At 48.0% G+C, this 13,426-nt stretch overlaps 1 protein-coding gene across 9 annotated transcripts in view; it reads left to right on the plus strand.

Annotated features, from left to right (window-relative positions):
- The window catches only part of Stau1 (staufen double-stranded RNA binding protein 1), a 55,222-nt gene extending 43,818 nt beyond the window's left edge, over window positions 1–11,404 (plus strand). For 6 of the 9 annotated variants that reach the window (XM_046433886.2, XM_058575591.1, XM_046433882.2 and 3 more), the window contains 8 exons: window positions 1,378–1,608; window positions 3,045–3,188; window positions 5,903–6,049; window positions 7,179–7,254; window positions 7,441–7,760; window positions 8,381–8,503; window positions 9,429–9,514; window positions 9,962–11,404. In XM_046433886.2, coding sequence (XP_046289842.1) covers window positions 1,378–1,608; window positions 3,045–3,188; window positions 5,903–6,049; window positions 7,179–7,254; window positions 7,441–7,760; window positions 8,381–8,503; window positions 9,429–9,514; window positions 9,962–9,977 — 1,143 coding nt within the window. In that variant the 3' untranslated portion in view covers window positions 9,978–11,404. The remainder of the gene's footprint in view (window positions 1–1,377; window positions 1,609–3,044; window positions 3,189–5,902; window positions 6,050–7,178; window positions 7,255–7,440; window positions 7,761–8,380; window positions 8,504–9,428; window positions 9,515–9,961) is intronic. The other 3 variants (XM_046433887.2, XM_058575592.1, XM_058575593.1) reach the window with 2 other exon arrangements.
- The last annotated feature ends 2,022 nt before the right edge of the window (window positions 11,405–13,426 follow it).

Consider the following 13,426-nt stretch of genomic DNA (forward strand, 5'->3'; position numbering starts at 1 on the left):
TTGTGGACATCAGGTTTTCTTCTGAGACCTTTATGGTTTTAGCTTTCACATTTAGGTCTGTGATCTAGGTCTGTGATCCAAGTAAAGTTTTTTCTTTTTTAAAATTACAGGACAGGGTCTCACTGAATCACTCAGGTTGGCCTTGAACTTGCCATCCTCCTGCCTGAGCCTCCCAGGTCACTGGGGTTACCAGTGTGTGCTGCTGCACCTACCTGAGTCCAGTTAATTTTTGTTTATAAATCAGTGATCACGGCTCAGTCTCCCCAGCACCTTGCCGTGTGGATATCTAGTACCTCTTTTAAACTTTTTGATTGCTTTTGTGTTTGCTGAAAGTTAAGTGACTATCTCTGTGCAGTCTATTCCTGTACTTTGTTCTGTGGATTTGTTTGTGTATCCTTACTCAATATTATGACAGTATAGCTGCTGTAACTTTAGAGGAATTCTCGGAATCTGGTAGTGTAAGTCTTCTAATGTTGTTGCTCTTTTTTTAAGTGTCGTGGCTAATGTACATTGGATTTGGTTTTTATTTTCCTTCCATGTGATTATGTGATCGCTTCAGTATGTAGTCATTTCTGTTGATACTCAATTTTAGGTCTCCTAAAATTTGTTTACCTAGCTTAAAAACAAGTGTTAAACACAAATGGTTCCAAAATTTCAAAACTACACAAAAGATGTGTCTCCTGCAGTGTGTCTCCATTCTGACCCTCCCACCTGTGGTAGCTTATTGTTGATTTCTGCTTTATCCCTCCTGTGTGTCTTTTTGCAAAAATAAGCATATAAACACGTGTGTCTATATATATATAATTTTTACGTATTTGTGAATACATTTATAAACCTTTTTTCTTAGAGTTAAATTACTAGACCGTATACTCTCTGACTGTTCCTTTTTTCCACTTAATATATGCTGGAATTCACCTTCTATCAGGGCTTAGAGATTTTTAAAATTCTTTTTTACGGTTGCTTAGCAGCCAGTATTTAGCAAGCTCTGTCTTGGCTGGAGACTCCGAGCAAATAATAAACTTGAACTCTGTGCTGCAGTGATTTCTGGGCTTTTCTGGGCCAGCTTCTGCTGGTTGCAGTGGCTCACACTGAATTCAGGACCTTGGGGAAGATGTGAGCCATTCTGATGGGGTGGAGTGAAAAAGTCCCCCTTTCAGGCCTGAGTGTTTCAGGCTCAAGAACATAAACCAGTTTGAAAAGTAGGAAGAAAGGGAAGGAGAGGCTTTCAGACCTCGGGGCTTGCTGTCCTGCTGTAGATGTGCCTTCGTTTTGTGGTCCCTGTCCTGGTGCCCTTGACCTGTGTGCTTCACGAGGAGAGAGTGTGCCAACCAGTGTGTCCCACAGCTTCTAGCAAGCGTCTGTCACACTTTCACTCAGTCTTTCCCTCTGACACAGGTGGCCCGGGAGAGTGGCCCACCCCACATGAAGAGCTTCGTGACCAGGGTTTCGGTTGGGGAGTTCGTGGGGGAAGGGGAAGGGAAGAGCAAGAAGATTTCCAAGAAGAACGCGGCCCGTGCTGTGCTCGAGGAGCTCAGGAAGCTGCCCCCTCTGCCTGCCATGGAGCGTGTGAAGCCCAGGATCAAAAGGAAAACCAAGCCCACAGGCAAGGTGCGACCCTTTCTGAACAAAGGGCCACCATCATTGCCCCACGGGGTGGAGGGTTAGAATCCTGGTGGTGGCTTCTCCAGAGCCAAAGGGGCAGGACTAAAAGCACATGCTAGGCATGATAGACACTTTACAGATGCCACACAAGAGCCACAGGTCAGGTAAAGACAAGGCCACTGAGTGGGTGCCTGTGGGGCATATGGGTGAGTGGTGGAACCTCTGTGCAGTGACAGCTCTGGTCCTGAGGTGGTGGGATGGACATGTGAGGCAGGTGGGGAAGGAGTTTACTGAATGCTGCTTCCTTTTGGATTTTGAGCTCTACTAATGGACCTGTCAGAACATATTGATCCCTCCTCACAGCCAGAAGAGGGACAGGGTTCCACTGGGGGACGTGTATGAGTGCTAGGATTTTCTTCCTTAAACATTAGCATTACACTCTTTCCTTTGTGCTTAAGGGGTCCTGGAAATGCTCCTGGTAGTGGAATGGATGAGTAGTACTTGGCACACAAGCAGGCCAACAGGCAGGAAGTAGGATTCTTAGCTTTTTCCCATCAGTTGGAGGTTTTTTTTTTTTTTTTTTTTTTTTTAAAGGGGCAGGACTAAAAGCACATGCTAGGCTTAAAAAAAAAAAAAACCTTGGTGTAATGGTTTCTGGATTTTAAGTCATTGTTAGGGAAGCTGGAAACCATCATAGTGTGGTGGTCTGTCCTCCACATCTGTGTTTCCCATCCATGGAGTCCCTCAACCTTGGAACAAAAATACTTAGGAAAAAAAATGTCTGGTGGCATTATACAGAGCTTTTTCCCTTGTCATTCTTCCCTAAACAATACAGCATAGCACCTCTTTACATGGTATTTGCATTGTTATAAACTGTCTAGCGATGATTTCAAGTTCGGGAGGATGTACAGAAGCTCATGTGCACACTGCACCATTTTACATAAGGGACGCGTGCAGGTGGAGATTTTGGTGTCCTTGTAGGATCCAGGAACAATCCCCTGCAGATACTGAGGGACAACTGTACAGATTTCTGGGGAGTTTTAGAAATGGGAGTTTTAAATTTTTCTACCTCTTTATTTACTGTCATATATGGAAACTTTTTAAAGAGCAGGCACTCAGCTTGGTGTAGTGGCTCATGCCTGTATCCCAGCTCCTCTGTAGGCTAAGGCAGGGGATCGTTTAAGGCCAGCCTGGGCAACACAGTGGAAAAAAGAAAGCAAGCCACCATTGCAGCGATGCTCGCCTATTCAGTGAAATATTGATGTTGCTTTGGTAAGACCTCACCTCAGGGTGATCAGAAAGTCATAAACATCTGATGAATTCTGAGCCATTAAGTCAGTGTAAGGTCTCATAGCTCCCGTCACATGCTGACTCTGAACCAGCCGGGTCTTTCTTGGGAGCAGTGTGGCGCACAGTTTCTCCATATAGTGTTTCTTCCTCAGCTACAGACAAGCCCAGAGTATGGCCAAGGAATGAATCCCATCAGCAGACTGGCCCAGATCCAGCAGGCCAAGAAGGAGAAGGAGCCGGAGTACACGCTGCTTACCGAGCGAGGCCTCCCCCGTCGCAGGGAGTTCGTGATGCAGGTGGGTGGCGTGGCTGGGTCGCCCTTCTCTGACCACAACCAGACCCTGTATAAGTCCAGTCCAGGGGCTGGGAGCTTTCCTGAGGAGGCCAGTCCACTCTGCCATCACGAAGAATGTGCTGTTTGCAGTGATGTGGCAGTTTAGAGATGCCCACTGGCCGCTCACCTCAGGTGCTGCCATGTCCACGGGAGGAAGGTGGAGAGAACGCTGGGCTGGTGGGTTCTGGGTGAGTCTTTCTTCCTCATCTCCTTGGAGGTTTATGATGATCTTTGCAGAAGATGACTAGTACATGTACTATCGACAGATCTGTTCCTGCTTCGTGTACAGGGCCTGGACCATGGGGTTGGCTCTTCCTTAGACTAGGGTGACGCTCACAGGGGCACGGAGGGTTTCTCCTTGTGCTGGGTTTATTAAACAGTTACTTCTCATGGGCACCTTAACTTACTTGCAACCTAAATTTAATTATTTTCTAATGAAAAACAGAATACAGCGGTCTTTCCCTATTCTGAGGTTTTACTTTCTGGAGTTTTACCATGGTCACCCTGGGTCTAAAAATATTAAATGGAAAATTCCAGAAATAAACAATTTGTAAGTTTTTTTTTTTTTTTTTTTAAGAGAAAGAGAGAGAGAAGGAATCTTCTTTGTAGATGGACACAATACAATGCCTTTATTATTTTTTTTATGTGGTGCTGAGAATCAAACCCGGGTCCCACCTGTGCTAGGTGAGCGCTCTACCGCTGAGCCACAATCCCAGCCCAACAATTTGTAAGTTTTAAGTTGCACACCATTCTGAGTAGCAGGGTACCTTGAGCCATTCTGCTCCATCCCAGAAAATTCTTTTGTCCAGCGTATGCACTGTGTATACTCCACCTGCTCATTCACCATGTAGTAGCCACCTTGATTACTAGATGGACTGTCATGGTGTCAGGGCCTGGTGACTGCAGTGTTGGGCGTCCACTGAGGGGTTGGAATGCGCCTTCTCAGATAAAGGACCTGCTGCATTTGACTCTTGTGTGGCAATTTGCAGCTCATGAACTGTCATCCTGGTGTTTCTTCTGCTGTGTCAGGAGACAAGAGGAGATGAGCCTCACATTCTCTAAGAGGAAACCACACTTTTTGGAGAGAATCGGTTTGCCCGAGACAGGTGGCTGGGAGACAGCCAGATGGGAATCAGTCCTAGGATCCTCTTCTACCAGGGAAGGGTTTCCTTGATCCTGTCCTTGTGACATTGTGCTTTTGGTTTTAGCAGCCAGGTACCTTGGTCAGCACCAGTTTAGGAAGAGGGTGTAAGCAGGTGTGCCAGAATATGTTTAGCAACCAGCTTTTAGGGAAAGAGGTGGCATGGCCGGAAGGAGGTGCCCAGGCAGATGTCTCTAGAAGCACATGCACGTACATTTGGGCATACTCTAGATTCCACTGATGGAAAGGGGTGCGGCACACAGCTTGGATAGGATTCTCTTTTATTTGTTTGTTTGTTTGGTTTTTTTTATACATAACGGTAGAATGTATTATACTCTATGTATCACACATACATAGAGTATAACTTCCCATTCTTGTGAAAGTTATATTGTCGTGTGTTCATATATGAATATAGGGAAGTTACGGAAGACCCATCCCCCCTCCCTCACATATAATTCTCTTTATCATAAATTTCATACACCTAGAACTTCACTGTGAAAATCACCAACACCAGTGTAACAAAATCAGCACTTAATGCTTTATTACAAGATCCGGTTTAGCTGGGCGCACCTGTGATTGATCTCAGCTACTTGGGAGCATCACAAATTCAAAGCCAGCCTGGGCGACTTAGCAAGACCCTGTTTCAAAATTTAAAATAATAAAAAGGGCTGGAGATATAGCTCAGTGGTAGAGTGCCCCTAAGTTCAGTCCTCAGTACCAAAGGGGAAAAGAAAAAACAGTATTCAGTTTAGCAAAGAGGTTTGCTCATGTTATTTGACAAATCCATAATTTAGATTTTAATTCTAGCATGAATATTGGTTGGTTGATGGTTTTGTTTACCTTAATAAATAAGATGAAAGGAAAGCCATGACGATGTAACTTTGCCCATTTATAAATGATCAGTGCTTTCTCTGCTGAACTGGATAACTTTTACAGCCTAGCAAATGCTTCAGTTTCTTGTAGAGTTTAATGGCTGCAGACTTCACATACTTTTAAACTTAATCTGCATTAATAACCTTTTCTCCAACACTTTTAAGTTCAGAATTTGTCAGTAAATAACTTAATATCAAATAGGAACACTGGTGGATGTCTGTGGTGCATATATTCCTACAACAGCTGATTGCAAGTTTTTAGCACCTCTGGTCTTGTAGTTGGGAAAAGAGATGTGCAGTGGCAGACAGGCGCACTGTCGTATCTGACTTCCTTACGTTGATATGATGATGGGCAGCCCCTCAGGAGCAGAGATGGCTGAAATGTAGTCAAGTGGGAAGTGCTGAGTTTTGAGTATTCAGTATCTCTGTGAAGTATACGCTTATGTCATCTACGGTTTCATAAAGGCCATGTTTAACAGCCAGCTCTCCAAATTCCAAGATATTCAGTAACTGGCTCCCGTGGAGTGGGGCAGGCAAGCTGCAGAGCAGCCTGTCAACCCTGCCATCCAGCTTTGCCCGTTGCCAGGTTCCTTGGCCAGCATGCCAGCCCTTGCCTGCTTGTTGCTGAGGGTAAGCACTGCCTGTTCTGACTGCCTTGTTCAGGTGAAGGTGGGAAACCACACCGCAGAAGGAACGGGCACCAATAAGAAGGTGGCCAAACGCAACGCAGCTGAGAACATGCTGGAGATCCTTGGTTTTAAAGTCCCACAGGCCCAGCCCACCAAACCTGCGCTCAAGTCAGAGGAGAAGGTAAGCGCTTAGGGTCCTGCTTACAGCATGGCTTCCTCCCCAGCCTTGGGAACCCCGGCACCTGCGGGGCAGGCCCAGGGCGAGATGTCCTCCTCCTCCCTGCAGCAGAGCCACTCTGCCAGCAGCCTCTGAACAGTTTGGACCAGATAGTGCACTTGGGGATTTCCTACCCAGGAGCTCCAGACAAGGCTTGGGGCCAAGCACTTATGTGTCAGTGTCCTTGCAGTCTGTGGAGACTTCACTGGAGGGTAGCTTGTTCCTGTCAAAGTTTGTAGGATGATGGGGCCTGACTTTAAGGAGGGTGATTCTGTCATTTGTGCTTTGAAAGTGAAGCCTACAGGAAAGATTGATAATGCTTAAACTTCTGTTGTGGAGAAGGCTTTGGTTTTTCTGGGCCAGTGAGCTGGTGTGATATTAGGCCAAATCTGTGGGATTGGGAATTCTTTTCTTTTAATAGAACACAAGATGAAAGTGATTCCATATTGAAAAATGCCAGCACAGCCTTGGATGCCCTCTTATTTCCAGTCACTGACAACCTGTTGGGATAAACCTGAAATCAGGTGTGGCCACTCATCTCTGCCAGTTGTATTGATAAAGGCCACACAGTTCATCATTGGGACCCCAAATATTTGTCTTTAGAGTTGGTATTTGGGTTTTTCATTTCAAAAATCTTGTAGAGCATTCATTAGCATCCTTATCTTGTTAGTTTTCAGAAACGGATCAAATTTTAGATAGCAACATCCCCCACCCATGAAGTGTTACCTTAAGAAGTGTCATCTGATTCCTAGATTGGGAATCGGCTCCAGGAAACAGTCTTGATACGTGGTCAGCTTCCATCTAAGAGCTCCTTTCCCACTTGGATCTGCTCCGACAGACTAGCACCTTCTTCTGGTCAAGCCCCCCACCTCCATCCCCACCCCATGCTCCGAGGGAGAGCAGCTCTGCCTGTGCTGGGCTGTCGCCACCCTCGGTGTTCTATGGATGGGCAGGTGTCGGGTAGGGCAGGGTTTTCCAGCTGAAGACCTCGTTTGAGCCAGTTGGGTTTGTAGTTCTGGGTAGCAGGAACTGCGATGTCAGTGGCTTCATTTATACTCATACCCGTCCTTCTTTCCCCCCCCTCCCATTTAAGACACCAATAAAGAAACCAGGGGATGGAAGAAAAGTAACCTTTTTTGAACCTGGCTCTGGGGACGAAAATGGGACTAGTAAGTGTGATCTTCGTGTGATCCAGATGTGGTCCTGGGGATTGCATGCTTCCTGAGTGAGCGGTGTGACTCGCAGTGTCAGCAGCTGTGGCCCCCTTGGAGCTGGGGTGGCGGGCAGTGGGTGCAGTGTAGGGCGTCCTCTGGTGGTGTACGTGGGTTTGTGTTTATCTGTGTGTCCCTCCTCAGGTAATAAAGAGGACGAATTTAGGATGCCTTATCTCAGTCATCAGCAGCTGCCTGCTGGGATTCTTCCCATGGTGCCCGAGGTCGCCCAGGCCGTAGGAGTTAGTCAAGGACATCACACCAAAGATTTCACCAGGGCAGCTCCAAATCCTGCCAAGGCCACGGTAACTGCCATGATAGCCCGAGAATTGTTGTACGGGGGCACTTCACCCACAGCCGAGACCATTTTAAAGAATAACATCTCTTCAGGCCACGTACCCCATGGACCTCTCACAAGACCCTCTGAGCAACTAGACTATCTTTCCAGAGCCCAGGGATTCCAGGTAACTGGTAGGCCTGAGGTGGGAGGGCTGGGCTCCTCTCAGAAATTGAGCTTCGCACTCTACGCAAAATCAGACTCTTGCTGGGAGTGAGCTCAGTACTAGAGCGCCGGCCTAGTGTGTGTGAGTCCCTGGCTTCATCTCCATGCACTGGGAAAAACACAGAAGGAAGAGTAAAATGAAGTTCTGTGCCCCGGGGGTGGGAGGTTGGGGGGTGGGCAAGCAGTGGCTTGGCAGAAGGGTGATCCTGGACAGGGAAGGAGGTACAGCCAGAGTCACAGGCCTGTAGGGAAAAAGAAGGGCCTTGTCCTTTCATAATACCATTTTCAAGATCTAAGCAATCCTAAAAACAAAGCCTTTAACCTTTAGTGGTAGTTGCAACAGATCACCTGAGCTGACCCTTTGACCATTTGGGAAGGTCACAGCCTCTTCCATGCCAGGCATCCTTAGTTGGTATCTTCTAGGTTCCTGTAAAATTCTGGGCTGGTCCCTGAGCATCCAGGTGGGTGGTGGTGGTCACAGTAGGTAGGGTGCGTCCCAGACGCTGGCCAGGAGCTGCCACCCTCCACTCATTCATGCTTGCCACCTCCCTGCCCTGGCCTCAGTTCTCTTTCCCCCTCCAGGTTGAATACAAAGACTTCCCCAAAAACAACAAGAACGAATTTGTGTCTCTCATCAATTGCTCCTCTCAGCCACCTCTGATCAGCCACGGTATCGGCAAGGATGTAGAGTCCTGCCATGATATGGTACGTCACCCCTGACCGGAGGGTTGGTGAGTGAAGCTGAGTGGTTATGGGGAGCTTGTCCTGGCCTCGGGGAGAGGGGAAGCCACTCTTCCATAGATCTCGTCAACAGCTGCTGGACAGTGCCTGTCTGTGAAGACCGACTTGGCTGGCCGGGCGGGTCTCTTCCTCTGTGTTACCTGTCAGGTGGCCTCGCCCTTCGCTCTCCCAGGCTGACCTGAGGGTTGACTGGGACCCTGGGGCTCCTCCTGAGACTGACTGTATTTACTTCATTCCCCACCGGCTCTGGGAATCGGGGTCCATGTCCGGGCCGCTGTGTTAAGCCCCTGTTCTGGTGTTCTGTTTAGATGAGTTTGTTAATGAAAAACACTAAAACTTGAGAAAAGGGATTGGCTAACAAATCGAAGCTGTGGCAGTTCACTTAATGGAATATAATGCATGCATCAAATTAATGTCTGAAGATCATGTAATAAAAAGGAAAACGCACGTTAGGCTTTTGTTTGAAAGTAGTATAGAAAATTCCTGTAGTCTGGTTACAGTAAGGTGTTAAAACTCCTAAGTGGCTGTCTGGAGGCTGGGCTCAGTGGTGGAGCAGTTGCCTGCATGTGTGAGGCCCTGGGTTTGATCCTTAGCACCACATATAAATCAATAAAATAAAGATCCATTGGCAACTAAAATATTTTAAAATACTAAGGAATTATTTCATAAAATGAACAGAGGTTGTGATTCAGTGAGGTAACTGTGACTAATCTATTTTATTAAATGTGTGTTTCAAATTAAAAATTCAGACATTTTCTTTGGTGGGTCCAGTTTACGAAGTTGCCTCATGTTTGCTGGGGCAGCAGGAGACCCCTCCTTCCCTGCTGGGGTGTCCTGCTGGAGCTGCCCGCCATGGCTGTGGTTTCACTCTCCCTTCTCTCCCGCTTAGGCTGCGCTGAATATTTTAAAGTTGCTGTCTGAGTTGGACCAACAAAGTACAGAGACGCCAAGAACAGGCAACGGGCCAGCGTCCATGTGAGTGAGCCGCCCGGCCCCCACCTGCATCTGCGCCCCCGGCTGCTGGCTGGGAAGCTGCCCCTGCCCCGAGCGTGCTCTCCCACCCACCTTCTTTAGGCGGAGTGCTGCTTGTTCTGGGTTTGCCACATTCCCATGGCTCAAAGCTGAAGTGTTCCTTAGGGTGCACAGTGGCAGACCTGGCCCTGCCCCGTCCCCCGCTCTCCTGCTCCCCCAGGGCTCGCGTGTTCACGAGTTGTGTAGCTCGCGCTCTCACCGCCCTGAGGCGAGCGTCCTCTGTCCCCCCTGCTTCCTTCACTCACGGGGTTGCTGGGAAGCTCTGCTCTAGCCTGGCATCGCCAGCGGGGCCTGCCCTGGTGGCCCTGGGGGTTTGCTGAGAGCAGTGTCCCCTCAGCACAGGGCTCTCACTTCAAAACTGGTGTCATTTTCATTTTTCCTTCCTTAAAGGTGTGGGAGGTGCTGAGCATTTTCTGGCCGTGAACCATTTTGAAACCCAACATATATACTGAACACACTGAAACTGCTTTGAAAATTTGGAATTTCTGATACGTCCAGTGGGCCGAGAGATGTGGTGGGTCAGAGGCGGGCGGCAGCATGGAGACCACAGCGACCCGAGGTGGCCAGCGGATGAGGCAGCCGCTGGGGGAGAGGCTCGTGGGCATCCAGCGGCGGCTCGGTGCTTGGCCTTTTTTTTTTTTTTTTTTTTTCCTTTTTGTCTCTCTCTGCTGTGTAAAAAAAAAACAAAACATGAACGTTCTTGTCCTGGTGACTCAGACACTTTGGGACAACCCTGGACAGCCACGCTGGAGAGAGGCCCTAGACTGGCCCCAGAGCTGACAGCACCAGAGAAAATCCAATGCTTCCTCCTCAGCTGACCTACCTTCCTAGCGGGCCGGCCACCCACCGCCTACGTCGTGCCCACCCTGAACACCACTTCCTCCCCAGTGAGGCGTGCTCTTCTTCGTTTCATTATTTTCTTTTGATTGATATGACACTATATAAAGTTTTCATTTGAGAGTTTCTCAATTGTATCTAGTTACATAGCACAGTTTAGAAACTTGTCTGAGACTGACGTTATCAGTACCTAACCGGCAAAGATCATATCCATGTGTGAGGTTATGCGTTCCTATTTCATTGGACTAACCCAGGACCCTTTCAGTAGTGCAGGTTGTGGCCCTCTGGTTTAGCTGAAAAAGTCCTGGACTTCTCAGAAAACCTGATGAAGTCTCCCACAGTTGTGTAAATTGGACAATTTAGGAATTTTAAACTTTAGATGATCATTTGGTCCTTTTCTTTTTTATTTTTATTTTTGTTAATGCAACAGGACTTAAATAAATGAACTTTGATCTTTGTTTTAAAGATTATAAAAAAATTGTGTCTATCCATCTGGCTCTTGAGGACGTTTAGCTTTCACCACACTGCGGGGTCGCGCACACGGGCCCGCAGCTGACTCTCCTCGAGTGCTTGACACTGTTAATGACATCTCCGTGTTGGGCTGAGAAGAACGACCGTTTGTATATACAGCTGTGTTGCTTTTGATGCTGTGCTGTTGTACACACAGACGTGTGCACAGAGTCTGCTCTGTCCTGGTGAAGAGCACGTAGCCCTGCCGGTTCAGTACTGCTTCCACCTGTTGTCACGCTGGAACTTTCTCCCCATGGAATGTAAGTAAAACTTAGTGTTTGTCACCAATAAATGGTAATACTAAATTTTTTTTTAATTTATTTTTAAATGCCAGTATGTTAGGTTGGTCTCCTTCCAAGTCATCCCCCCCCTTTTTTATTTTTAAGAAAAAATGATTTGTAATGCTTGTGATTCCCTCTGGGCAAAATCTGAAGATCTGAGATAACTTTATATCAAACCATTGATCAATAAACAGCTACTAATGAAGTTTCTGGTCCTGTTGAGCAGTAACTGAAGAAGCCAGGGAAGCTGTGACTGGGGAGAGGGAAGTGAAGTGTGGGGGACAAGGCCAGCCGGGGAGCACATGGGAACACTTGGTGCAGGTGCCCTCCAGCCTGGTAGCTGGTGGTTCAGGGGCAGCTGGTGGTTCTGTTGACATTCATTCATTTCTGTGGTGCTGGGTATTGAACCCAGGGGTGCTCTACCACTGAGTTATATCCCCAGCCCTTTTTATTTTGAGACAGTGTCTTGCTAAGTTGCTAAGGCCGGTCTTAAAACGTGTAATCCTCCTGCCTCAGCGTCCTGAGTACCTGGGATTACTGTCTGATAAAAAATTTTTTTTTTTTTAAGAACTATAAGGTTATAATGGCGGTTGTCTATGAAGTGACCATCTGACTTAACCAAAAGTGATCTGAAGGCATTTTATGTCTTCAAAATAACTAGACATGGGCTGGGGCTGGGGCTCAGTGGCAGAGTGCTTGCCTAGCAATGTGTGAGGCACTGGGTTCGATTCTCAGCACTGCATATAAATAAATGAATAAAATAAAGGTTTATCAACATCTAAAAAAAATACATTTAAAAAAAAAAAAAAAACTAGACTAGTGGGACAGTGACTCCCATTGAGGCAGGTGCCCCTGTAGGTTCAGAAGCCCTTAGGAGAGCCGGGTGTGGTCTGCAGCAACCGGTGTTCCTCATGTAGCTGGATGCTGAGTGGACAGTGGCACTTGGAAGGTGTCGATCTTGGGGTCTGCGTTTCTGGCCTGTTCCAGGCACTCCACAGAAGCAGCAGTGGCCTGGGCGAACTTGGGTCCACTCAGACCTGTTGACGTGAGCGTTAAGTGCTAAAAGCATCACAGTGAAAACCAGGATAGTTCAAGAAGAGCACATTGGCAAGCTTTCCGCCCCCTCCTCTCTGTACATTAAAACATAACCATCTTTTTTTTTTTAACCTTTAGAAAGTGAACTTGTTTTGAAGTTACTTCAAACAGAAAAGTTGAATTTTACCGAAATTGCATCTGTACTCTCCCTGTCCCCCCAATTCAGATATTCCACCAAGTCAGGAAGTCAGCACCACCACCCCGTCCCGGGACCTCAGTTGTGGGCTTGTCGAGCAACACACGTTGCTTTGACCTTCCGGGCCGTCTGGTTGCTCGGCCGCCTGGCTGTCCTTGGGACTTCTCTGCAGTTGACCCTCAGCCTGCGTCTGGCTGATGATGACCAGGCTCGGCAGTACTTCTGAAGGGAAAGCCACAGAAATGACTCTCTGCCGTGTGTCACACCAGGGTTGAGGCGTAGGTGTCCATCAGCGTTGGTCACCCACTTGTGTCAGGTTGCTCCACTGTGGGTCACGCTTCCCTTGGTAACCTCGGGGTGTTGTGGGAGGCTAGTTCCTGCCGCGCTTCCTCCTTCCTTGCCCTCCACTGGCAACTCCCACTGAGCCCATGCTGCACTCCCGAGGGCTCTTATTTCCCATTGATTCCGAGTATCCGCAGCTGATGCAGTCCTAGGTCACCATGGTAAGAACCCATTACCACCACCTGTGTTGATGCCTTCATCTTTCCCAAAAGAGGCCACCAGATGTCTGTTCAAGGTGTCCTTTTAGCTGTGGGAAAGCATGCATACTTTATCACCTTCACCATGTTTTTTAAGTGTACGGCTTGGTGTATTATTTCCATAACATTCTGCCGTCCGTGCCTCCATGTCGGGGCTGTAAAACTGAGGCTGTCCCCGTTGGCCCGTGACGCCCCATGCCTCCTTCCCCCAGCCCCTGGCAGGCACCTGTGGTCGTGGTCATCTAAGTGTGAGTGGACTCCTGTGGCCTTCTTTGAGACTGGCTTGTGTTACTTTCATTTCGTGGTTTGCGCCGTCCCTGGGCGCCTCCACGCTTGGCTATTTGAAGTAATGCTGCTGGGGACATGGGCTTAGGTACCCCTCTGAGGCCTGGCTCTCAGTTCTTTGGAACATGGACTACAGGGGGCGCCGCCGCACGCTGCGGCAAGGCTGTTCTCT

Source organism: Marmota monax, unplaced genomic scaffold (assembly GCF_021218885.2).
Source record: "Marmota monax isolate L192 unplaced genomic scaffold, Marmota_monax_Labrador192_F-V1.1 WCK01_AAM20220418_F8-fsc00014, whole genome shotgun sequence".
Lineage (NCBI taxonomy): Eukaryota > Metazoa > Chordata > Mammalia > Rodentia > Sciuridae > Marmota > Marmota monax.